At 41.7% G+C, this 25,139-nt stretch overlaps 2 protein-coding genes across 2 annotated transcripts; one reads left to right on the top strand and one right to left on the bottom strand.

The window, feature by feature from the left end:
- Positions 1–70: 70 nt before the first annotated feature.
- On the top strand, positions 71–15,860 carry LOC136571225 (granulocyte-macrophage colony-stimulating factor receptor subunit alpha-like). Its single transcript, XM_066571561.1, has 12 exons — positions 71–94; positions 4,656–4,773; positions 4,945–5,081; positions 6,106–6,226; positions 7,510–7,639; positions 7,731–7,906; positions 8,838–8,977; positions 10,665–10,697; positions 11,565–11,694; positions 12,289–12,382; positions 13,025–13,106; positions 15,764–15,860. The coding sequence occupies exons 1-12, from the start codon at positions 71–73 to the stop codon at positions 15,824–15,826; spliced, it is 1,248 nt and encodes a 415-aa protein (XP_066427658.1). The 3' UTR covers positions 15,827–15,860.
- Positions 15,861–16,769: 909 nt separating this feature from the next.
- Positions 16,770–22,170, bottom strand: SLC25A6 (solute carrier family 25 member 6). The gene is made up of 4 exons (XM_066545175.1): positions 21,985–22,170; positions 20,330–20,816; positions 19,489–19,629; positions 16,770–19,075 (listed from the first exon to the last, which is right to left on the bottom strand). Exons 1-4 carry the CDS (start codon positions 22,093–22,095, stop codon positions 18,918–18,920), a joined length of 897 nt encoding a protein of 298 aa, XP_066401272.1. The 5' UTR covers positions 22,096–22,170; the 3' UTR covers positions 16,770–18,917.
- Positions 22,171–25,139: the final 2,969 nt, after the last annotated feature.

Here is a 25,139-nt window from a genome sequence, read left to right as displayed (position 1 = left end):
ATTCCTGTATGTGACTACAACTACACGTTAAAGTGTCCTTGTTGCTGCGAACCAAAATCAAACAAGATAAATGAAGAGAGTTTTTCAAGAGGAGGTATGTCTCTCTATGTTCTGTGTTGATTTTTTTATGCCACAGAAGATTTTTTGCAGGATACAAATATTTTCCAGGGATTGTTATGTACAGTCATATTTGCATATGTACAAAATATGGATTAGTGTCTTTTGAGTTTAAGGAATTCTATAGAATATTTTGAGGATTCTTTTACTGATTTGATTAAAAGTAGAAATGTGTAAATACAAAATTTGTAAAGATTTCTGCAAGATCCAAGGAAGACTATGAAATGTCTGTGATATATATTGCACTATTTGACATTTTTTATCTGACATCTATTTTTCAATAAGTGAAAGAAATGCTATTTTCTGTACCCTTTCTATAAATTAACTAGAAATAGGTAGATTTCTATTTCTTAGGGGGAAAAAAAAGTAGATAACAAAATCATGGGATGGATGAGGCTGGAAGGCACTTCTGGAAATTGTCCTATCCCAAACCCTGCTTAGAGCAGGGTCAGCTACAGCAGGTTGCTCAGGGCTTTGTCCAGCCAGTAACTCCAGCAATGGGGACTTCAAAGCTTTCCTGGAAAACCTGTTCAAGCAGTTGACTACCTCACAGTTAAAGGGTGTTTTCTTGTGTTTAAATGGAATTTCCATGATTTCAGTTTTTGCCCATTGCTTCTTGTCCAGTCAGTTGTCACCACTCAGCAGAGCCTGGCTCTTCCTCATTCCCCACAGCTGGGTATTTGTACACATGGATATCATCTTGCTGAGTCTTCATCTCTCTGGGATGAACAACCCTAGTTTTCTCAGCCTCTTCTCATGTGTCCAGAGCCCTTTTGCTGGACTCCCTCCTGCAGCTCCATATCTTCTCCTGGGGGTCCCAGAACAAGACAGGGCACTCCAGGAACACCTCCCTTGACCTGCTGGCAGCACTCTGCCTCGTACAGGCCAGGGTGCCTTTGATCTTCTGTTCTGCAAGGGCACACCATTGGCCCATGGTCAGCCTGTGCTCTTTGCAAAATGCTTTCCAGGTGGATCTCAGCCTCTGCTGGTGCCAGGGGGTATTCCTCCCCAAGCAGAGGACTCAGCACCTTCCTTTGCTGAATCCCAAAAGATTCTTGTCATCCCATTTCTCCAGCTTCTCCAGGTCCCTCTGAAGCAAAGATAGTTGCATAGCACCCACTTCTCCCAGTTTTGTATCATCTACAGGAATCAGAATACTGATCTAAAAACTGAAATAGTTGCATTTAGGCAGCAATTTGATAATAATATTGCTTGGTAGGCATTGTAAGACTTCTATTCCTATTTCAATGCTTCCAGGAAGGTTTAGCCAGTGTATGATATTTCCAATATCTTGGCAATGTATAAGTATCCATTTATCCTCACATTACCATATGAGTAAAATACAAAGTTTCATTTCTGGAAGAGTGTCATGGGCAGGTGTAATTTTCCCAGGGACACTGAAGCAAGTAAGTCACTGCTCTCAGGTGACATTTTCTGGTGCCATCCTGTACTCACAGCCTAAGAGCAAAGACAATGGACTGAGAGGGTAAGAATTGAGAGCGCTTAAGTCAGTATTTAGTGCCTGCTTTCTGTAGAAACCACTACAGGTTACCTGACAGTATTTCACTTCTGACACATTGATAAGGTGGATAGACTGGGCTTATTACAAACTGCCCTGGAGAGAGCTAGGGAGTGAGCTAAGAGTTGAGGAGTCTGGAAAACAGGTGCTTGAGTACCCTTGGGGCTCTCCCCTGTGTAGCAGGATAGACACACACTTCTGAGGCTGGCCAGGGGAGAAAGAGGAAAGAAGAAAGGCAGAAAAAAATCATCCAGTTTGGGCATTTTCATTCCAATAAAATCTATTTTGATGAAATATGAGGAAATATTGATGACAGCAGAATATGTATGGTTCTTCTGGTCTAATCCTCCAAATAACACACAATCATTTTGACATGAGTGTTCTTTCTGGCACCTTCAGTACTAAGGTGACTCCAGACCAGAGAGAGCTTTACCACACCTGTCTGAAGAAGACCAGTCTGGGAGAGAATGGAGGTCCTGGAGGCAGAAAATTCCTAAAAATACGATTGGAAATTCCTAAAAATATGATTGGAGCCACTTGTTTGGACACTGTACAGAAGGTCTGGATTGCTCAGCTGAATGGTTCAGGGCTCACCACAGCTCCTACATTGCCCATCCTGCCTCCAAGCAGAGAAAAAACAGAGCACCTGGCTATGTGTTGGGGCATTCAGCTGGAGTGATCATTTCTTATGAGGAAAGGGAATGCTTACAGGCCCTGCTATTCCCACTGCATGTCCAATGAAATGTCCAGAGTGTGGAGACAATGATGGCAGCAAACACTCCTCTAAGCAGGGCTGTGGATGATTCCTATGGCAGTGTCCCAGATGAGCATTTCCATGAGAAAGCATGAAGGGTACCTGCAAGATGGGGCTGCACTCATGTGTAGGAAACCTGAGGGAGATTTTGAAAGAACAGGAGTAATCAGAACAGAGAGGGAGATCTCAAGAAAAATGAAACAAAGAAAATAAAGGAAAGGAGAGCAGACAGTTGCCAAAGAAAAGGAAAACAAATGCCTAGAAAAGGAACATGAGGAAAGGAAGGGGAAAGTGTTGAGTGACTGAACAGAAGGGCCAAAACAGAGAAAATATGATTAAGAGGCTAACTGGAAGGACAACAGGTCTCAAGGTTCTCATGTGCATTGCTGGGGTGGTCCCTGGGAGCATGGGAAAGTGGAAATAACTGTTGAGACAATATCTCACAGAGAATTCAATGGCCAGTCCTCCATACTGTTTGTACTTGAGATTCTTCAGTATCGCTTCCCAGCAGCCTTGGCCACATTCTTACTGTAGCATGATGATTTACAAATATGGATGCTGCAAGAGATAAGCAGGTTACAGTGAAGAGTCTGTCTCTGTTGCAACCCCAAGGCCCAGCTTCAATCCTGGGGACGTGACGGAAATGTCACATCAAGCCAATTTCCAGGAAATGTGACACGCCTTCTGAAAATATTCAAGATTACAGAATGACTTGGAACATCAGGGTGGGTTTTTGCTTTCACCACAAGTGGAGTCAGTTTGAAATCAGCATCCTGAGATGACCATAAAAATTAATATAGAAGGGCTGATTAGTAACAAAATATTACCACGTTTCTCTTTTTCTTGAGTTTGTAAGAATTTAATTCAGTTTTAAAATTATTCTTAGTACTATCTAATCAAGAAAATTGCTGCTACAAAGTTGCACTGCTAGGCAGTGCTAAAGCAAATGAAAATTTAACCAGAGTTGCTTCTTCATGTAGAAAAAAAAAAAAGCTGGGAATAGAGAAATCTTTTCCAAAGAGTTTTAACCTCCTTGGAGAAAAGGGAAATTGTACATAAGATGAGAAATGTTTGACAAGAGCTGATGCCATGAGAAATGTTTGACAAGAGCTGACATCAGTGTTTGATTAACTTTGCTCAGTCCTCCATACCACATGAACGAATGTAGAGTCACCCTTTGCAGGTGCTCACACTTCCTTAGAAATTTAAATTGCCCACAGTGATCTGGAACATCTGACTCCTTGGTTTCTGACACTGAAGCAAGATAAAATTTGAAGCAGACTATTCTGTATGGATGGAAACCTCTAAGACCAGTGGGAGTTATGTCATTTGAAAAGTGGAGACTCATTTGTGACAGGAATAAATACTGTGGTGCCCTGACCTTGGTTGGCCACCAGCTGCTCACCAAGCTGCTCTCTCACTCCCCCCCTCTTCCTTATTCTCTACTTCCCCTCAGCAGACAATATCCAGTCATTCCCTGGGAATAGGAGCTGCAGTACACATGGCAGTTGCTTTAGAAGTCAAATGTCTGCACAAGAAATGCCTCATCCCATCTCAATCCTCCTTCCTCCCAGGTTTTATTGCTGAACATGATATGATATGATATGTTATGATGGGAACATGATATGATATCATGGGAACATGATATGATATGATATGATATGATATGATATGATATGATATGATATGATACGATATGATACGATATGATATGCCATATGATATGGGATATCCCTCTAAGCTGGGGTCAGCTGTCCTGGCCATGTTCCCTCCCAGCCTCTGGCTCACCCCTGTCCCACTGGACTCTGCAGAGTTGGTGGGATGGGGTTGGAGAGACAACCCTGGTGCTGTGCCAGCAGCGCTCAGCAGCAGCCAAAACACTGGTGTGTTATCAACGCCATTCTAGCTGCTAATAAACAGCACAGCATTGTGATCTCACAGGATCAGAAAGCAAGAAAACCTGACTTTCTGATGGTACAGTTAGGATAGATATGTGGAAAAAAGTAATTGTCAGTCATGGTCTCTGCACTGAATACAGTGAGTGTATTTATCATCATGAGAGTCCATGGCCTCTTTATCTCAACCTATTTTGTTATAGGCAGTATCATGGCTATTCAGTTAGTTCAAAGAAGAGGTGCCTGAAGCACCTCCTCTGTTTGGCTTTTCTAAAGAATATTTTTTAAAATTAAGTTTTGCAAGACCAAAGTACACTTCAACGTGATTTTCCTTTAATTTTTTTTAATATTCTCCTTTTTCTTTCTGAAGGTTTCATTATCTCTTTCCAGAGAAGGAAATATGTTTGATACTCCTGGACTCATTTGTATGATTTTGTGGTATATGATGCTATTTCATCCCTTGCATGCTGACATCCAGTGTATGGAGTGTAAGTACGTTTTTGCAGATATAATCTGAGAAACAAGGTTTAACTCTTCATTTATCAGAGATACTTGCAATGAAACTGGCAATTGCTATCTTAAACCTGACAGATACCATCCTCTGTATCCAACAAAAGCAATAGCATATCCTTACTGAACTTATGCTGCAACACTTTCAGCAGACACACAAGAATCACCTATTACAAATGTGAATGTGGACTGGAGAAAAATGGGACTGTCCTGGGAGAGCAGCAGGAATTTCTCCAAGTACAAATGTATCATCATGGACAGAGGCATGGAATATATAGACACAGAGGTAAACTTGCTATTCATTGAGAGAAATAATTGTACCTTTTATCAATTTCATTTACTTTGAAAAAAAATGAATGTCACAGATAACATCTGACATGTGGCTGTTAGCAGTCTACAGCTTGATCTCTTAGGGGCTGTGGAAAGCCATCAGCAATGCCAGGGTGCATTTACTGTGAGATGAGCACCCAATGCATACTAAAGAATTGAAATTCTGACACCAAAGTAGAAAGAAAGTGATAGCCTGAACTGCAGCTATGTTGAATCATGAGCAGGGATGCAGCTGCTGAAAAAAAGGGGCTGTGAGATTGAGACTTCTAGAGACTTTAAAGAGACATAGCAAGAGACCCCCCCACAAAAAAAAAAAAAAAATCCCAGAAACACTGCCACACTGCCATGGATTATGGTAATCCTAAATTTTTCACTTGTTTCCCAGTAAATAGGATCATGCCTGTAACACAGGCTATGTTATAAACCCACATTATCAAAAGAGGAAAATAGGAAGCTCAACAGAGATAAAGATGGCTTATTTAGCCTAGCAAAGTAGGTGCCTTAGAAATACACAGTACAAAATACATCACATCTTTTTTGAGGATTATATGTATAACAGCACAGACAGTTTTTAACCCCTGAGCAGGTCAGATGAGGACTTTTGTTTTGCTTAATCCTTCGATTAAATTCCTTTGTGGCTCCCCTATGTATTAGCCATCTTCTGTTATCCCCCTGGGCTACTATTAGTTTCCTAAAATAGTTGCACACTAGTGTAGTATCCAACTCCTGAGCCGCAAAGCTTTTCGTGTATGTCATTGATCCCTCAGTTATGTCTTTGTCCCTCAGTTAATCAAAGTTATGTCTTTGATCCCTCAGTTCCATTCTATATCACCCTTGAGTGCTAAAGGAGAGAGCTAGTTTTTGAACCAAAAACATGCATATAGATGGAATTGCAGTCCTGAGTTGCACTTCCATAGCCCGCCTCAACTAACATCAGAAGAGGAAAAGCAGAGAAATAAAATACCATGTTCTCTTTACAGGTGGATAGTCCACTATGCAGCTTTCCAGTGGAACTACACATGCCTATGCACAAAGGGCTAACCTTTGTCATTGAAGTGCCAAACACAAACATCTCAAAACAATGCAGCTTTCTCCCTGGAGGTAATGTATATGATCTGGCTAAGGTTTTATGCATTTGCAATCTTTTAAAGGTAAACACTGCCTTAGAAAACAGTTACTTACATAGTAGGCAACTGCTATATTTTCTATTAAAAGCTTTTTTTCCCAGATCTGTTAAAATTATTTGCTCGGTAATAAATGTCTCCATCATTCTGCAAGTGATGTATTACAACAAATGTATCCATAAGTTCATTATTCTCTTTTATACTAAGGGTCCAAAATGCTAATAAATTACAGTGGTTTAAGGGTGGAGTCAAATAACACTTCTGGCTGTTACAAATTAAGATGTTAGTACTTATTTATTGAATGCCTTTCTACTGGGCTGTTGATGAGTTTGTTCCTTCTCAGCTCAGAGTTCTCCATTAAAATTCCCTAGCCACCAGGGGTGCAGCAGTTGTGTGTAACTGAGGTATTTCAGACAGGACAGAGGTGATGGATCAGCAGCTTTCTCATGTCTGAGCACGGAAAATGCTTGCTGCTCTTCTCTTCCTGTAGATTTGTCAGTGGAAACATTCATGGTGACTCTCAAAATATAAGCCAGAACACCCAAAACTTCAGTGTGTCTCCCCGGCTGGTGCTACCTTCCAAGTGCGCAGCTTCCTCAGAGGATTCCCCTGTTCTCCCATAAGGTTGCCCTCTTTATTGGGCACTGGAGAGGGATGGAGTCAGTAGCACAGGAAGCCTCCAGGCTTTCACTGAATTTAGGACATAGCACAGTAAGAAGCAGAAAAGTGGTTGAAGAAGAGAGGAAGAGGCTGAGCATGCCTGCACAGCCCAGCCATGAGGAACCTCCAAAACCAACGAGGTTCCTGTTTCAATGTGCTCCAGAAAAGCAAAAGAACATGTCACTGTCACCCACATGAAGGTGGAAAGATCTAAGGATGAGCCTGCTTGATTGGAGAGCAGGAAAAAGTCCAACCTCACTTTAAAAGTCTCAGCTTTTTAAATCTTCTGTGTAAACACATCAGGAGTAGTTTCCTGGATGTTAATTGCAAAAGAAGAAATACTTATCTTTGTAGCAGCATGGATGGTATTAAAAGGCAATGTGCCTTCTTTTACATGTGGAATGCTTCACTGACAAGTTTCACAGTTCAGAGGCAGTTAAAGTGGAGTGAGAGTAGAGTTTTCTCTCAGTTGTCATTCCTAACCCAAGCAACAACTAGCTGGGCTTGCAGGTGTCTAACACAGCTAAGTGTGTGCTGTGATCCTCCAGCTTGGAGGAGTCACATGATTTTTCCTCACCATGGATATTCCTGTGTTTGCAGGCATGAAGGGCTCAGCCATTGAAAACTTCTCCTGTGTGATTTATAACATCTTCCTCATGAACTGCACTTGGCAGGCAGGAAGGGATGCTCCAGCAGACACACAGTATTTTCTCTACTGGCAGAAGTCAAGGTAAGTAGGTCTGCTTGAGACAGGAAAGTCTGAATTCTCATTCAGCACATCACAGTGCCCATGTTTAACTAAAATACCTTGCTGTATGCAGAGATGAAGAGGAGATGGAATGTGAACTTTACATTAAAGATGAAAATTGCAGAAATGTGGGATGCATCTTCCAAAACGTGAGCATAGGGATTGAAAAAGCTTACTTCCTGGTGAATGGGTCTAGCAAAGACTCTCTGATCCAGTTCTATGATGAGTACATTGACCTGTATAAAATTGGTAAGTAATTGAGCATTTTACTTTATTACTGTTTTATAAAATAAGGAAGTGGGGAATTTTTCTTGAAAAGCATATTAAAACAAAGTCTGTAGCTGTTGCAGGATCCTGCACTGCAGGGCAGACTTAGCTTCCAACAGCTGACAGAATACAGCTCCAAAACTTGACTAAAACAAGCAGAGGCAGCCTGAAGAAAACTGCTGAGACAAGAGGTGTGGACATAGTCATGGATTCCAAGTAATGCTGGTACCTTCAGCACCTCAAGGGCTGAGAGGCACCTACTGCTTCACAGCAGGGAGCCCTGATGGGTTGATTTTCAATGGTCAGATGTTTTTCAAGGCCACCTTTCCTAAGGGCTTATTTTTCCATCCCTTAACTTCACACCTCTCTGAGAGCCACAAGAGCTACATGTCCTAAAACCAGAGTGAGGTTCAGCTTCCAAATTAGGACGGCGTTAGTTAAATATGTGGGTACCTCTGTGAATTGGGTATTTAAGCCCCAAGAGAAATCAGGTCACACTGAGTCAACTATAATAGGCACTCCAATTCAGATGTCTTGAATGCATCATGAATAATACCACAAACACAAAAACTTCCTTCCTTTTTCCTATGGAAACTTGCATTGTCAATGTGAGGTTGGAAAACAGATGTAGAAGAAAATGGCACTCTGCTGATTGCACTAGTGAATTACACAAAATCTTTCATACCTTTTCTTTACATGAACTTCATTTACTTCAGTTGTCCAAAAACTGCAGTGATATAATCTCAAGTTTTGGTTAGGTATTTTACTGCTATTTACCAGATAACTTCAGTTAGCACCAGCAGCCCACAGTTGTACATCAGCTGCCCCACCTTCACATGCATTTTGCTGTGAAGGCAGGAGTTGTGACTGTTTACTAACCATGCCTATATTAATTATTCCCTTTTTTCCCCAGAAATACTCACTGCTCCATTAAATGTCACTGCCCATTGTACCAGAGATCCTATGAGTTGCATAATTACATGGCATCCACCCCTTACAAGTCATGTGGAAAACACAAAGTGTTTTCAGTATGAAATTAGCATACAAAATAAGGTAAAAACAATTTCTTGGTTTTTGTATGGTACCGTACCTATGCTCATGCATATCTATAATATGTACATTTCTGACTTCTTTATTTGTTAATTTGTCTCTCATAAGCTGTAGTGTCCTCCGGCTACAGTTTTCCTGGTCTCATATCCTAGCTGTCATCAACTTCTGCAGCTCAGAGGCTTACCATGGTAGTAACTGCTCAGCCACAAGACCATTACAGGAAAGATCAGCTAAGGGTTAAACATAAATCTACAACTACAATAAAGCAATACATCCTTAAATCTCATTTGTTTATTAAAAACAAGATCAACAGCTTGCAGGCTGTTCGGATTATCTGGATTTTGTATCTTTCACACATTAATAGTATCTACCTTGGTACCTATTGGTACAAGGAGCAGTTGCAGCAATGCTGCTTTCCAGCTGGTTGGAATAATTTGACAGTAAGATCTTGTGTGAAATGTTTATGAAGTTTTACATAAAGATATAGATCACAATATAACAATATAGTCAAAACATTTATTTGAAAGAAATACATGTTAACTCTTGTTTCCTGTGCCACAATCAGAATGGGTGGGGTTCAGTGTAGATTTCTACATTTGAGTAGGAAATTCATCTCCTAGGCTGAGACACCTTAATGCAGGTGTCTGCACAGGAGCACGAATATCTCCTGGGGGTCACTGCCCACCGGGGCTCCCTGCTGTGGAGCAGTAGGTGCCTCACAGCCCTCGAGGTGCTGAAGGTCCCAGCAGTACTGACATGGAGATGGCAGCTAGAACTCACACCTTCCAGGAGAGACCAACAGAGGTAAGACAGCTAAAGCAGCACTACACAACTAAGGTTTAGGCAACTCATTTGCACCCTGCTCATTCCCAGCACAGGCTGATGACTTCCTTCACCTCCTAAGCTGAAAGCACTCAGCTGACAGTGAGTGATGGGGAAATGCTAGTCTTCTTTACAATCAAAGACACACTGTGGGTGTGTTTTCTGTAATGAGACATCCCTTCCAGTTATACCTTTCTGACTTTTCCATAATGCTGGCTATCCTGATATTACATGTGATAGATGTTTCCAGGACCTCAGCTTTTTGATGCTTTCTGAAGTCATTGCTAAAAGTCACTGCTGTTGAATTTGTTCACTCATTTTTGAACCTATCCCTTTCTTCAAAATGTTCAGGTTCTTTGATCCAGGTCAATGTTTGTTTCCAGTTAATTAAGTTTTGATTGCATAGGATGTGTAAGCAGCTCTTTACAGAAAGCCTCTGAGCATGGATAAGTCTAACAGAGACTTTGACAGGAAGGAGGGTAAATTCGCTATTCACGTCAGTTTTCACAAACTATTGTGAAATCACGGCTTCCAGATCTGCTGTGTTTGTAGGATGATGTGATTGCTTGCATAATTTGGATATGGATGAGAATGCACAGTGTGTATAAAAATACCCTTCGTGGTAAATACATCTTCTCACATCTACTGATAAATAATTAATATTTCCTTCCTTTCCTAAAAGGAAGTGTAGGAAAACAAAACTGAATAAAATGCAGTTATTCTGGGAGATTACTGGAGAATTATATCTGATTGATTTTTCAGTTTAAAATAACTTATGATCTTCAAAAGCAAGAAAATGAGAACAATCAAGAGAAACATTTGATTGATAAAAAAATAATAAAAATTAAGATTTGTCTTTGTTTTGCAGGATGAGCCCACAGAAGAGAAAAAGCTTCCTCGTGTAAGTATTCTTGTCACATATGAATTTATACTTTTGCCTCCTTAGGCATATAAATACCATTACAGAAAATACACTTATAGAACTACAGATTTTGTATCAATGTAGCAATGAGAATTCAGAAAAATATGTTCCTGTGATATCTTTAAATGTAAACTGAATATATCCACTTTGGATGGGGTAGGCAAAATTTTCCATGCATTTCACAAAACTTCATACATTCCATCTATTGCACAAATAGATTTTGTTCCTGACAGATGTGACATTTTGCTTACTAAAAACCTGAAATACTCTTTCTCATTGGAGTAATACCACTGATAGCTCAGGACAGCTAGGCAAAGGGACCACAACAATCTTCAAAACCTGGGGAATTTAATAAATACTGTCAGTCTTCCCTCAAAAAATGAGAGGTCTTCTAAGCCTTGGAAGGGCTTGAAAGATTCCAGACTTTGTATAAAGCAACATGAGGCCAAATATAACTTATCTGTTATTGTATTGTCTCAAGAACATTAAATCTATTTAGCAATGAGCGACACCATCCATACATTTTAAACCCCATTAAGATTGCAAGGGCAGTTTACAGGGTGCTTCTCCAATTTCTGCTTTGTGTCTTTCAGATTTCTTTAGGGTCCACAAACAAGGACACAAAAAAAAGTGTCCATAAAGCATAATAAAAGAAATCAAAGACAAAATAAACTTACAAAAATTTTTACCTTCAAAAATGAGATAGTTTTGCAGGCAAGATAGTGCATACCTAAAAAAAAAATAATACAAATCTTTTTTTAGAAATTGTACCAGAAAATTTACCCACAAACTTTGTTAATATTTGACTATGAGGTGAATTGCAGAGTCTAATCACTTTCCTTTTAGGTAAGGAATGATAGATATGAATTCCAAAATTACAATGAGAAAAAAAGATACACTCTGAAAATCAGAGCACGTGGGAAAAACTGTCTTGTAAGCTCAAACTGGGGGGAATGGAGTGAACCCATTGAGTTTGGTAAGACCACGAATATTTTTTTCAGTATTAACTTGTTTGCTTCCTTTTCTTCCTTATAGTCACATAAATTAATAAAATCTTAATTTTTACCCAATTAAATGGAAGGAACTGGATGGATTTTATTAATGGGAGGAGTAGCTCCAATAGTCTGGCAGCAGAGCCTTTGATTAGCTGGGATTGTGAAGGCAGCAGTTACTCAGATGCCAGGGCCACAGAAACAGAGACAGACCCACTCTTGTCTTTGGTCTGCTGTGATGAGGCTGCCTCTCTGTTCTCTTAAGTTTTTATATGAATATCATCCTCTTCCTTCTGCATCTTTCTCTTCACTAATTTTGCTCTATTAATTGTTCTGTAAGTCAGTTTATTCTCTTTTTGCAGAACTAAAAAAAAAATAAATCTCTAATTTTAAATATCTGAAAAGGTTTAAAATGTATTAAATCCCTCTGCATTTTTGGACGAAATTCTATAATGAAGTCAAGTTGAAGTCCTTCAAAACATTAAAAAAATGTAATGAAATTCTCATTCCTTACATCGTACAGTCACAAAGACAGCTTTTTACCATGCTAAAATATTTCTCTCTCTTGCCTGTATCAGGTCAAGGGAAAGATTACTTTATTTTTGTGATTTTATTTCTGATTGCACTTGGAACAATCTCAATTACACTTCTCCTGTATTGTCTTCTCAAAAGGTAAATCAACTTTTTTTCTGTAAACACTAATGACAAAGTATTGTCCAAATGAAACACATTCCTACAACCTCCTACTTTCCTACCTGCAAATTAAAATAATCTGATTATCAATGCCATGAACTATTACCACCAGGATTTCTGTGAATGGCCCTTTGGCATGCAAAATCACTAAGTGGAAAAGGGGGAAAGGATGTTGAAGTTATTAAGTGATTGATTCTACCAGATCCTACAAAAGCTTTTTTTTCCTTATTTTTAAGCATTTAACATCCAGGTAGCTTTGAAGCCATTGGCTATATACAGTACCAGACAAAAGGGAACCCAAATTAACATATTCTTATTGTGAGAAAACTTCTCACTCAGGGGTGAAAGTTATGTCACTTGATTTATTCAAAGTAATTTATTAATAACTTATTTACTGTGATTTTAATCACAAAATAAATTTTAATCACCCAAATGTTAAGTGTAATAATAGTTACCCACCAGTTACCCCACTGAAAATATTTTATTTCTCATTTAATTTGTAGAGCAATAGATACTCAATCTTGAAAGTAAAAAATGTCCTTAAGTTACACCACAAAATGTTTGTGTGAATTATATTAGCGGTATTTTCAATTTCTCCACAATCCCATTTTTTACCCAAAGGTACTGCAGTTTCAAGAACCTATTTCCTCCCATACCACAACCAAGAGACAAATTCAGTGCATTAACTGATGAAGATATCCAGGTATGATTTCTTCTCAATTCAGTCAAATTTGTTAACTACAAACCACAACAGGCCAAAGACTAGAAGGACTGACTTATAAAAATAAATGTTAACATTCGGTCCAAAATTAATTCCTGTCATGCCAGCTATTCTGCTTTGAAACCTGAAATGCTCTATGCCAACACTGAAACAAAAGATTGTCCTGAAGATATTTGCAGACATATTTTAAGACCAGAATTTACACCTTTACTGAGTGTAAATTTACTGTAATTTCTGTGTGTACCAGCTTTGCAAGGTTGCTGTTCATACTTTAAAAATACCCAAAGTGAGGATGCGTTTTCTATTAGCATTTTCAACCACCAATGGTCATAATATAATGTGAATATGTGTTTCATAAGCCTGACCTATACCCATGTAAAAATCCCGTCACACTTAGTGTAAATCAATAAGGCTGGAAATGCTTAACAGTTAAACTTCCTCTTGCTTCAACACAGGATTTGCAATTTCAGTGTTTTGTGCAAATTGTATTTGACCAGTACACTGTAGCATCCCTGTGCAGCCTATTCTGTGTATTTATTTAACCTTACTTTTAAAAAGCCTTTTTAATAGCTTGGTTTAATGCACCTAAAATCCATTACTTTTTACCCTTATTCCTTTCCTGTTTACAGTATCTTACACACTTGCACACTGTCAATAGCAAGTAACTCTTCTCTCTTTCTACACACATGATGACAACCAGGCTTCAAGCCATTCATGCTTGGCTAAAGCAAAGACATTCTTGAAGTAAGTAAATCAGGTTAGTCATTAATTGCCTAAAATTCAGTGAGCAACACCATGCATTCCAATGAGGATTCCAAAAGTGACACATATATTTTCCTTCAATCGTTTACAAAGAATCCCCAAATCTCTGACTACTAAAACTCTCCAGTTTTGGTAACTATATACCAGCTTGCTGTCCTGTTTAATTTGTGCTTGGTCCTACCACCTTTGCCTTTCACAGAAAGTAGGTAGGACTGTGACTTAGATAGGTTTCTTCATGCACCTTAAGTCATAAATACCCGGTTTCTCTCTTCCTACCAGGCAGCCGAGCTAAGGCTACAGAGCAGCAGCAGTCCGCAGTCCATCACATTAAATAATATAGCTAGGAAAGTAACAAGCTGTTTTTGTAAAATTGAAAATTGAATAGTGATTGCTTGCCTTTCCTGAACTTGAGTGGCTTCCAAATTCCTGTGCACAGACACTACCAAACACACTCAAATCACTCACTACAACCCAGAGGCCTTTGTGGATGAGGTCTGCAAACTGTGGCTCAGGCACATCCATGCAGGGAGCAATGCAGCAGCAGCTGCCAGAGTTAAATGAAGCCCTCACATTACCTAACACTTGCCAACCACTGCTGTGAAGATAATTCATATGATTTTGACATGTTTAAACAGTTTGATCTACTCTTAAAATCTAATTTTATTTTACCTCTTCTCTCCAAACTCAGTACCTTTAACACTGATTGAATGTTGTAATTCTTCAAAGTTATTAAAATAACACAGTACAAAAAGTACATTTTCAAAAGCTCTCCTCCACTGAATACCCAACACTCTCCCTGACATTTAGTGCTAATGGGTTTTTGAGCTGTTTTGAAACCTGCAATATCCTTTGGTAATCACACCTATTTAAAGTTTGCATTTCCTCATTTTCCCTCCGTTTGCTCAACGACCTTTCACATTTTCTAATTCTTTTATCCTATTACACAATACTTTTTCTGAGATAGCTGGAAAAGCTCATGATTAAAAAAACCTAACTCTCTGCACTGCATCCTTAAAACAGTCACGTTAAAGAACTGCCAATTTTGCTTTAAGATCCTACCAACCAAATCATTTAGTGCATCACACAACTTGCACTCTTCTAATCCATTCTATTTTACTCATCTTACTACAAACCAATGACTTTCTAGTCACTCTCCCCATATGCTTTCCTCACCATTACCGAATTTTATCGCCTCTTGCTTGGAGTTAAATATATTCCAAGAACTTGCAAAATACACTCTTTGTGCATTTTCCTTGGAGAACAGTAAAGTAGCCCAAAACACCATGACCACAAAGCCCTGCAGTGCTTTACCCATTCTTCAGCTTTCCTAGAAAAGAAGTTTCCAGAACACCCTGGTTTGATGTTCCACAACATACCCTCAGTACAACAGCAAGCTTGCTTTTTTAACCTGTTTTCCCCATCAGTACTATCCCTCCCATTTTTTTAATTATTTATCTTCCTCAAAACTTTAAACTCCAAGTGCTCTATGAGTACTACAATCTTACCTAGCAGCAGGTACTCTCCTAGAACTCTAGGTTAGCCAATGTAAAAATGTGTGATAGCAACCAACATATTTTACCTGCATGCCAAGCAAATGCCTACGTATGGAAAACTCTGAATAAATTCCTTCTATTTTCTCAGCCAAGGCTGTCCAGTGTCTAAACCAGCTTCTGTTCTTCCTCCTGCTGACAGCAAGTACTGCTCAGATATATTGAAACATTCCTTAACTGTCCTTAAAACTGTTTTCTCCTGCCTTGCAATCATTTATTAAGTATTAAAAGACCAAGATGGGATGCCTTTGGTACTGCTGAAACTAATGTTCAGAATGATACCAACTTGTAGCCTACTGCATGATACAAAATTTTCTTTCCCTTTAGACAGAATATGTAAATCTACCAACGAAAAGTCACACTGAGAAAATAACTACAGTTGAGGAATGATCCGACTTTCCAAAAACACACCTGATTCCCCAACATGAAAGAAAATTACGGATCCTGCTGACAAGTACTTCAAACCAATCTATAAAAGAATATAATCACCTATAGAACTGTTTGCCTCCTTAAAATCTACTTAAATGGAGCGGATAAAAAAAAAGGGAGAAAAATCAGTGAAATTTGTTCTTTTCCTCTTGTTCAAACCCACAATGCCTGGCAACTAAGCTTTTCTGCAAGCACCTACTTTGAAGAAGTGCTTGAACCTTGCTAAGAGGTTCTTCACAATGTGAGACAAGCCCTCTTAACCAGAATGAAGCTGTTACTTTTTGTTGTCATTGCTATGAAGCTTCTTGCCTCTCATTATAATGATTTCCTGGAGGCTGACAGCCTTGCTGTATAATGCCACAGCAATTATACTGTAATTTTTATATGCCCAGTTATTTTCTAAAGCACAAACCAGCTATTTAGAATGTGTTAAAATTTGCTCTTTGGTCTTCCAATCAGCACCACCAAGCTATCCCAATTAAGTTTATGCAAGAACAGAAAATAAAATTATACTTGTCAAATATAATTACTTATACTGGTCTCAGTCAGCCATTTCATGAGCTCAGTATTGCAACTGTAAATAGACCTCTGCAACACTGTGATCCTGTGCAGTTTTAGTATGTACTTCAGTAACACAAATAGCATTGAAAGCCTTCAAAAAAATCCAACAGTTGTAAGAAATGAAATAAAATCTAATATTTAATAGCTAGATCTTAAATGTAAAAATTCCTCACAAACACATTTTAGTTTCTCCCTTCAAAGGGTGCAAATGCTACTTCCAATGCCTTTTAAAAATAATATAGGCTTTAGATGCCAGTACTTTCTTTTACAAATGCTGGATGTTTTCCTGTTTATACTATTCAAAATGAATGAATTTCAGTGTTTCAATAAGACAGAGAACAAATGGTTTTTTTAAAAGACTCATTTATTGTTTGCCTCTTACATCCCTAAACTGCATCACACACTGGAAATTGCTGCTGCATGACTAAAGGAAGCCATATATTAAAAATAAAAACAAACCTGAACACCACAAATTAGTTCATATTCAATGTACAGCATAGGGAAATTGCAGTTCGTGTCCTGGTTTAGAGCAAATTTGGGAGGTTTTGTATCTTTTCCTATTTCTTTTGGTTAAACCTTGTTCTGAAGGAGAGATTGGGTGTGAAAGTCCTGTCCCTGTCAGGGGCTGCTGAAGTAACCACATTTGGCTTCTCTCACAAAGCCTGGACTCTCTCACAGGGAGGTATCCCATCATCATCTCTACCCTTGCAAGGCACTGATACAGAAAGAAACCTGATTAATGCTTTTTATAGACAAAATGTCTTCCCCTGCTCCCCCAGAGAACTGACTGGTAGGGTTAACACCTAATCACCTGCCTGCATGAGAGGGAGCTGCTACTGCCACACAGGATGTAAGAACCACTTGCAGTAGGTACATGAAGTTTGCCAGTAGCCTGTGTACAAAGTAGCTGTGTAATGTCCTTACATTCACATACAGATGTTGAAAGCAGTGCTTGTGCAACAGTGAAAGGAAAAAGTACACTCAGGAGGAAGGTAATAACCAGCCAAAGCCAAGCAGGTAATTTAAATACTTCATCTTGAATAGCAATCTCAGAAGGCACACAGAAGAACTCAAGACAGCTCAGTCAGCCTTCAATGAGTCATACAGTGACACTTTTTCTTTCTCAAGATATAGGGAGAGCTCTTAAAACATGAAGATTAACACCTTGTTTTCCTCTACTGGTCCCTCTAGGATGTCTTTGCAGATTACAAAGTACAAAAGATTATATACATATGAAGAACAGCACATAGGTATTACATCTCAAAGAGCAGTTATGAGAAATTACTCAATCTGGTCTTCTGACCATCCCTAAACATCAGTCAGTTAATACTGAAGGCTGACCTACTTTGATCTATTATCTTACAGCTACATAGAAGCACACACATTCCTTCCCCCACAACCCTTGAACTTCACCTATTAGGCTGCAACTCATTTCAGATTAAATTCAACCTTCCACAGAGCTACTGACCACTGCTACAGATGAGGCCAAACAGTGCCTGAATGGCACTATCAATATTTCCAACCCGCAGCAACAATACAATACATAGGTCACTCAGAAGTTGAAGGCATTTACTGGGTTCCTGGGTTTTTGCATGAATGCCATGATGCTTTCCATACTGATTTGACCAAAAAAATATTTATTTTAGGCTGCTTTACCAAGGGCAAGAGCGTTACTTTTCAACAGTCCTTGGTACTTTGGGTTTTCCTAGCACTACAACCCCCAACCCCGTAACTTTAAATCATAGAAGGTGTAAATCAATTTCTAAGAATCATGCAAAAAGCCACTTGCAGCAGCCCATCATACACTATCAGGCACAAAGAATGGGAATGGTTTCTATTAGTATAACCCATGCTTGCCCACCCCTCCTCTCTAAAGATCTCGCATTTAATAATTTTTTTAAAAAGCTTACTTGTGTAAAGGTATCAGAGGACCCATTATCTGAAACATGTTTTGAAATACAAGAGGCTTTTCAAAGGCTTTTATGTAATAATTTCAACACAGACCGAGTAAGTATGTTTATTGTTTTACAGCAGAATGCCCCAATTTAAGAACAAAGTTGCTAGATGTTCAGCTGTGCAAAATGGTACATAGTGCTTCAGTACAAGTGGAAAAAACCATGATTTGTTAGCAAATGCTTTCAAATACAATTTTATGGTCCTATAAGATAGGACTTGAAACTGAAGACTGATCCACAGGCAAATGATAGTTTTTCTGCCTAAATTGGACCTAACAACTTTGGACCCAGAACCAACGCAACTCATTCCTTACTGCTGTAAAGAAAAACTGTCACACTGAATTGCCAGATTCAGTGTTTTCATGCATGTTACAGAGAAGTGGATCAGCCCTCTATGTCAGTTTCTAGCCCCATCTACAAGTATCATCTGGCTCCGATAAATAAGACTCACAGGAATTTCTTGAAGGTCAATGGTCCATAATGGTAGTTATTCTACATGATCTGCTCAACTTGATTTCCAATTCTATTTAGGCTGTTTAAATTACTTTCTTGAACTCATCATACAGCACAAGCACGAAAGCACCCCCCATGCCTCTGAGAACATTAGACCATGCACCCTTGAAGAAGGCCTTTCCTCCTTCATCCCTTGCAATCTTCCGCCAGCAGTCAATTGTTCCAGAGTACATGATATCAGCTGCAGGAAAAGAGCAAAGAGTTATTCTTAATTCCTATTTCATCTCAGGTAATTTTAACAACTGCCCCGTTTCACTTAACTGCTTTGTGATGTCCCAAACCACAATTTAAAACTGTAACACAATACTTACTAAAAATATTTTGCCCCCTTTTTAATATCTTCATTTAATCTAGCAATTCAAACAGGCAGTCCATTTTTTTTAATTTCATGTTCCATAATGAAAAATCCTCAGCATAAATCCTGATAATCTCAGGTTGAGCCTTACTGCATTTCCTCATTGGAGTACAATATAATAAACCAGATTTATGGAACAATGAACTGCAACTCTGAGGATAGCTACTAGTAAAAAAACAACTCCATCTTGTTAATGCTGTTTCACACAGCATTGACAGCTCTGTGGATCTGCAGCTTACCTCCTTTGCGTCCTGACTGCATCATCATCCTACGCCGCACTGTATCGAAAGGGTAGGAGACCACGCCAGCCACAGCAGTCACTGTCTGGGCAATCATCCAGCTGATAACAATGTGAGTATTCCTGGGATCTGGGAGCATGCCTGCAGTAAAACAAAAACAGCAATTAGCTTTTCACCTTGCACATCCTCCTCTGGTTCACTTCCTGCATGACAGCTAGCTACTAGTTCATCTAGCTATTTTACTAAATGAACTAGTATGAAACACTGTAGACCCATACTCTAAATAAAATTGCAGCATAACACTTCACAAACTTTAAACATACTGAAGCTGTACTTGCAAGACTTTTTTCTCAATAACCACAGTAGGTTACAATTTAAGCACAAGCATTCTTTTTAGACTGGCATGAGAAGACTTGACTATTCACTCTGCTTTTATTAAAGAAACATCACTAAAGTTGCTGTCCCTGTGGATATTTTTACATTACAAACTAGCATCAATGGTTTATTTCCCCAAATGTCAAGCTTAAAAATTACTTTGCAAAACCACTGCTCAATCCCATTCTGCTAAACACACTTGGACTGGTCCAGTGTAACTTCAGTATGTACCAAACAAAAAAGAAATTATTCTAATTGTGTCTGGTCACCAACATACTCTCCTGGCCTTAGGAGCAACTGCCTGAAGTACAAAACCAGTACTTGCAGGTACACTGCTGCCTTTAACAATGGTTTTCCCTTGTATACAGCAGTGTCACAAATGTAGCACTAATATGCCCCTTCACATATCCAAAACAGACAATACAATTCTAAAAACAGGCTTTTCAGGTCCCCTCTGAAATATTACCTTTTGCTGTATCATAGATCCCAAAGTAGGCAGCTCTATAGATGATGATGCCTTGGACAGAGACATTGAACCCTTGGTACAAGCCACGCACACCATCAGACTTGGTGATTTTGACTAGACAGTCCCCAAGACCAGAGAATTCTCTGTCTGCACCAGCTTTTCCAACATCAGCAGCCAGACGGGTTCTTGCAAAATCCAAGGGGTAGACAAAGCAGAGGGAAGTGGCTCCAGCTGCACCACCAGATGCCAGGTTACCAGCAAAATACCTCCAGAACTGAGTGTGCTTGTCTACACCTCCCAAAAACACCTGCTTATACTTATCCTTGAAGGCAAAATTAAGAGCTTGAGTTGGGAAGTATCTGATGACATTTGCCAGGTTTCCTCGCCAGAAGGACAGCACTCCTTGTTCCTTTGGAATACGCACTACACAATCGATGATACCCTTGTACTGCTTATCAGCAGCAATCTGTTTACTCGCATGTTGCACCTGCAAATAAAATCACAAACATTGATCACTTGCCTCGAGAGGTCTATGCTGCAGCTAGGCTTAAACCTGCTTACACTATAAAACAAAAGTTGTTAGTTCTGAGTGGCCATTGTTGTTATTTTAAAGAAAAAGACTTAAAATTGCTTCCAAGCTTTCTCAGAAATCAGGACTTTACAAAACAAGAATATAAAACTGCTAGCAATTCCTCTATAACTTCCTGAAAGGAGACTGCAGCAAGGTGGGGGCCAGCCTCTTCTCCCAGGCAATTAGTGACAGGACAAGAGAACACAGACTCAAGCTGTGCCACGGAAGGTTTAGGGGGAACTAGGGGAGGAATTTCTTCAGACAAAAAGTGATTAGACTTTGGAATGGACTGCCTAGGGACTGGTGAAGCAGCCATTCCTAGAGGTGTTTAAGACTGGATGTGGCACTTAGTACCACAGTCTACTTTAAATTAGACTACGTGGCATTAGGTTGGGCTCCATGATCTCCCCGAGGTCTTTACCAAACTGATTCTGTGAGGTACAAGGGCAAGCATAAGACAAATACATCGAGCATACGTAGAGGTGAGAGCCTTTACTGACAAAGACAGGCCTGTGGTGGGAATCGCCAGGAAGAGCCGCGTTAGGCACAGAGGTGCCAGCCAGAGGGACAGGGGCTGGAGGCGAGTGAGGAGCGGCCAGCCCCACGGCCGGGGCCGGCGCGAAGGTCACTCGAGTCACCTTGGGGCGCCACCGGGTCACGCCGGGCCGCGCGCGCCGGCCGCGCCCCGGCTCCGCCCCGCCCGCGGCCCAATCCCGGCCCGGGCGCGCATCACGTGAAGGCCACCAAGATGGCGGCGGAGAGCGGCCGCCCTCTCCTCCCTGCCGTGCCCTCGGCGCCGGCAGCGGGGGCGGCAGGAAGTGACACCAGCGGCGGCCGCCCCCCTCGGCCCGGCCCGGCCCTCCTTCCCCTCCCCGCCCCGCATGGCGGAACCGGCTTCGGCTTCCCCGCCGTCGCTCACGTGACCTTCCCGCCAGCCGCCGTCGCCTCGCTCGCGCCCTTTGTCCCCGCTGGCCGCGGCCCCGGCTCGCGCCCACGCCCGTCCCTCTGTCCTCGCCCGGCCCGGCACCCGCGGGGGCAGAGAGGGGCGCTGCCCACGCCCCCCGTTCTCGCCGACGCCGCTGACCTGGAGCAAGAGCTTGACCCGCTCGATGGGCGCCACCGCCGTCTTGCTGATGGCGGCGGCGACGCCGCCCGCCAGAAAGTCCTTGAGGAAGGAGATGGCCTGGTCCGCCATGTTCGCGCCGCGCCGGAGCCGCCGGGAGGGAAACGCTGGTGCCGCTCAAGCCGAAAGGGCGGGAGCGGCCCCGCGCAAGGGCTTAATGCCGGGCCGTGCAGGCCACGCCCCCCCGCCCCATTGGCCAGCCCGCAGTGGGGGGCGGGGCTTTCGAGGAAAGGGCCCCGCCCCCGCCCCTCCCCTCGCCCTCCGCCCCGCTGCGGCGCCAGTGTCGCAGCGCCGCGTCACCCGGGCCGGCCTGGCCCGCTACCGCCACCGCCCCGGCACCGCCCCGGCACCGCCCCGGCCCCGCCACCGGCCCCGCCACCGGCCCGGCACCGCCAGCGCTCCGGCCCGGCCCCCGCGGGGCAGCCTGCGGGTCCGCCGCTGCCCACACAATTGTCCGCACACGGTCGCCTTCCCAAGCGCTCTCCGCGATCGCTTTGTGCCGCTGCCAGTAGCGCCCGCCCCAGCCTGCACAGCCCCCGTATCGCCCCGCACGCACGCTCTGCAGAGGGGTCTGGACGGGCTGGACCGATGGGCGTTACTTGTATGAGGTTCTACAAGAGCAAATGTCAAATGCACTTGAGTGACAACAACCCCGTGGCAGACTGGCTGGAAAACTGTCCCGCGTAAAAGGGACGGGGGTGCTGGTGACAGCATCGGAAAATGAACCAGCGTGTGCCCAGGAGGCCAGAAAGCCAGTGGCATCCTGGCTAAGAGGAGCAGGGCAGTAATCCTGCCCCGGCACTCAGCACTGGTGTAGCCACTCCTCGAGTACTGTGCCCAGTTCTGAGCCCTTTAATCCAGGAAAGACAGTGAGGTGGTGGAGCGGATCCAGATAAGGGCAATAGTGCTGGTGAAGGGTCTGAAGCACAAGTCCTGTGAGAAGCGACTGAGGGAGCTGGGGCTGGTTAGCCAGGAGAAAAGGAGGCTCGGGGGTGACCTTATTGCTCTCTAGAACCACCCAAAAGCAGGCTATAGCCAGGTGAGAGTTGGCCTCTTCTCCCAGGCAACCAGCAACAGAAGAGGAAACAATATTGAGCTGTGCCAGGGGAGGGTTAGGTTGAATGTTAGGCGGATTTTTTTCACAGGAGTGGTGAGACATTGGAATGGACCATCCAGGGAAGTGGTGTGGTCAAAGTCCCTTGGTGTATCTAAGGAAAGAGTAGATGTGGCACTTGGTGCCATGATCTGCTGACCTGGTTTTGGGTCAGAGCTTGTACTTGATGATCTGAGATTTCTGTTCCTACATAACTGATTCTGTGATTCTGATTCTGTTGAGTGTGAGCTGCTGGAGCACTGACTTTGGGGTATGGGTCTGTGGGCCCAGGCAGAGTCAATGAGCAGCACAAGCAAGTGAACTAGGAGGCTCTTTCTGCAGCAACTGCTGGAAGCCAGTCTAGGAGGGAGACACAGCTTACTGCATGGGGTCCCCATGGGGCAGCAGCAGCTGTCAGGTGGAGGGGAGCAGATTTCAGGCACTGTCCAGGCACTGTCAGTTTTGCTCCATGCTCACCACCCTCTGGGTAATGCTGATCCATGACATATCCTTCTTCCCAGGTTCTGTTCACACCTCCTTCTTAGCACTGCCAGTGCCAAGGGTCACATCACTGGACTTTTCTGTATGTCACTGAACTGATCCAAGACAATGGACTTAGCTGCAGTTTCCTGTGGGACAACAGAGGGACAATAGGACAGGGTAATTCCAGCTTCTTGTATGGGCACTTGAAGTTAGATGCTGTGAAAACCTCCCCTGCAAGCTGTCACAGCAAGCACTCATGGCAGGGACTCAGGCCCTACCAAGACAGGCCTGGTTTCCATCAGTAACTTTGCTTATTTTACTGTATGCTGAAATTGATATTTTGAACCTGTCAAACTTCTGTCTGAAATGATACCTATTCTTTCTAAAAGCATTGAAATTGTTCTAGCTGGAGTGCATTAGTTCACATCACCTGCTTTCACTTTTTGTGGGTGTTTCCAACCAAAGTCAATAAGGCCAAACCTTCTTTTTAAACAGATCACTGGTGAACCACAAAGCTGCAGTAGCTGAGGTGCCAGCAACCACTGCTTACACATGTATGTACTTTGCAGGATTTCAAAATGAGCATGTCTCTCAAGAGGGCATGCTGTGAGAAGAAAAGGTGCTAGGCACAGCCTTTGTTTCTGCTCTAGTACAAGATATGTCACTATACTTTTTTTATGCACACCAGAAGACCAAAAATAAACTGTGTGCTCTCCTGAAGCATAATACAGACAGACTGAAGTGACTCCTGTGCTCACAGAGGTTTATGCACATAGGGTGTTAGAAGGCCATATTCTGAATGTAATTTATGAAATGATGTGGTACATTCATTCAGGGAGGCACACACAGTGTGCCTCTTCCTTTAAAAGAAGCTCAAAACTGAATGTTAATACTCTCTTAGCACAATACCTTGTCTGCGAGACTGAGATTTTTTTCACCATAAAATTTTCTATTGATTCAAAAAGAACTTCATATTCTAAGACTTTAGAGTATCATCAGTGCAAAAAATGAAGGTAAAAGGCACAGAACTTGTAATGGGGAACTTTTTCAGTCTGTAGTTGTCATGTTCTGTTCAGCTTGGGAGCTCACCTGCATATGACTGGGGGAAATCCTTTTTTCTCCATCACCATGCTTTTTCTTCTGTTTCTTCACTTTTTTTTCCTCTATCTCATATTCTGCTATCCACTTTTATAGGAGCTCACAAATTAAGTAGGGCTAAAAAGGTATAGGATGATGTTCTTGAAACAAACTTGATGCCCTCACATTTAATCTCAAATTACAATCACAGAGGAAACTTGTACTTTTATATAATTGCCTTTTTTTTGGAAGCCTCTCTTAATGCAGAGCAGCCTGTCTTGACTCTCTCAGGAAGCTGCTGCTCCAGTTCTTGTTTCCAATCTTACACCATTGCTGTAGCAGTTTCCAGAGTTGATTGGAGTGTGTTTATTTACAGTAAAGGGCGTAACATAAAATGATATTAAAATGGATAGTGATGGAGCATTAAAATGATACCAACATTAACCTCCTGGAACAGGGGCAA

The sequence above is a fragment of the Molothrus aeneus genome, chromosome 2 (genome assembly GCF_037042795.1).
Source record: "Molothrus aeneus isolate 106 chromosome 2, BPBGC_Maene_1.0, whole genome shotgun sequence".
NCBI lineage: Eukaryota > Metazoa > Chordata > Aves > Passeriformes > Icteridae > Molothrus > Molothrus aeneus.
The sequence above is the reverse complement of the archived record's forward strand: the minus strand, read 5'-3'. Positions and strand labels throughout refer to the sequence as shown.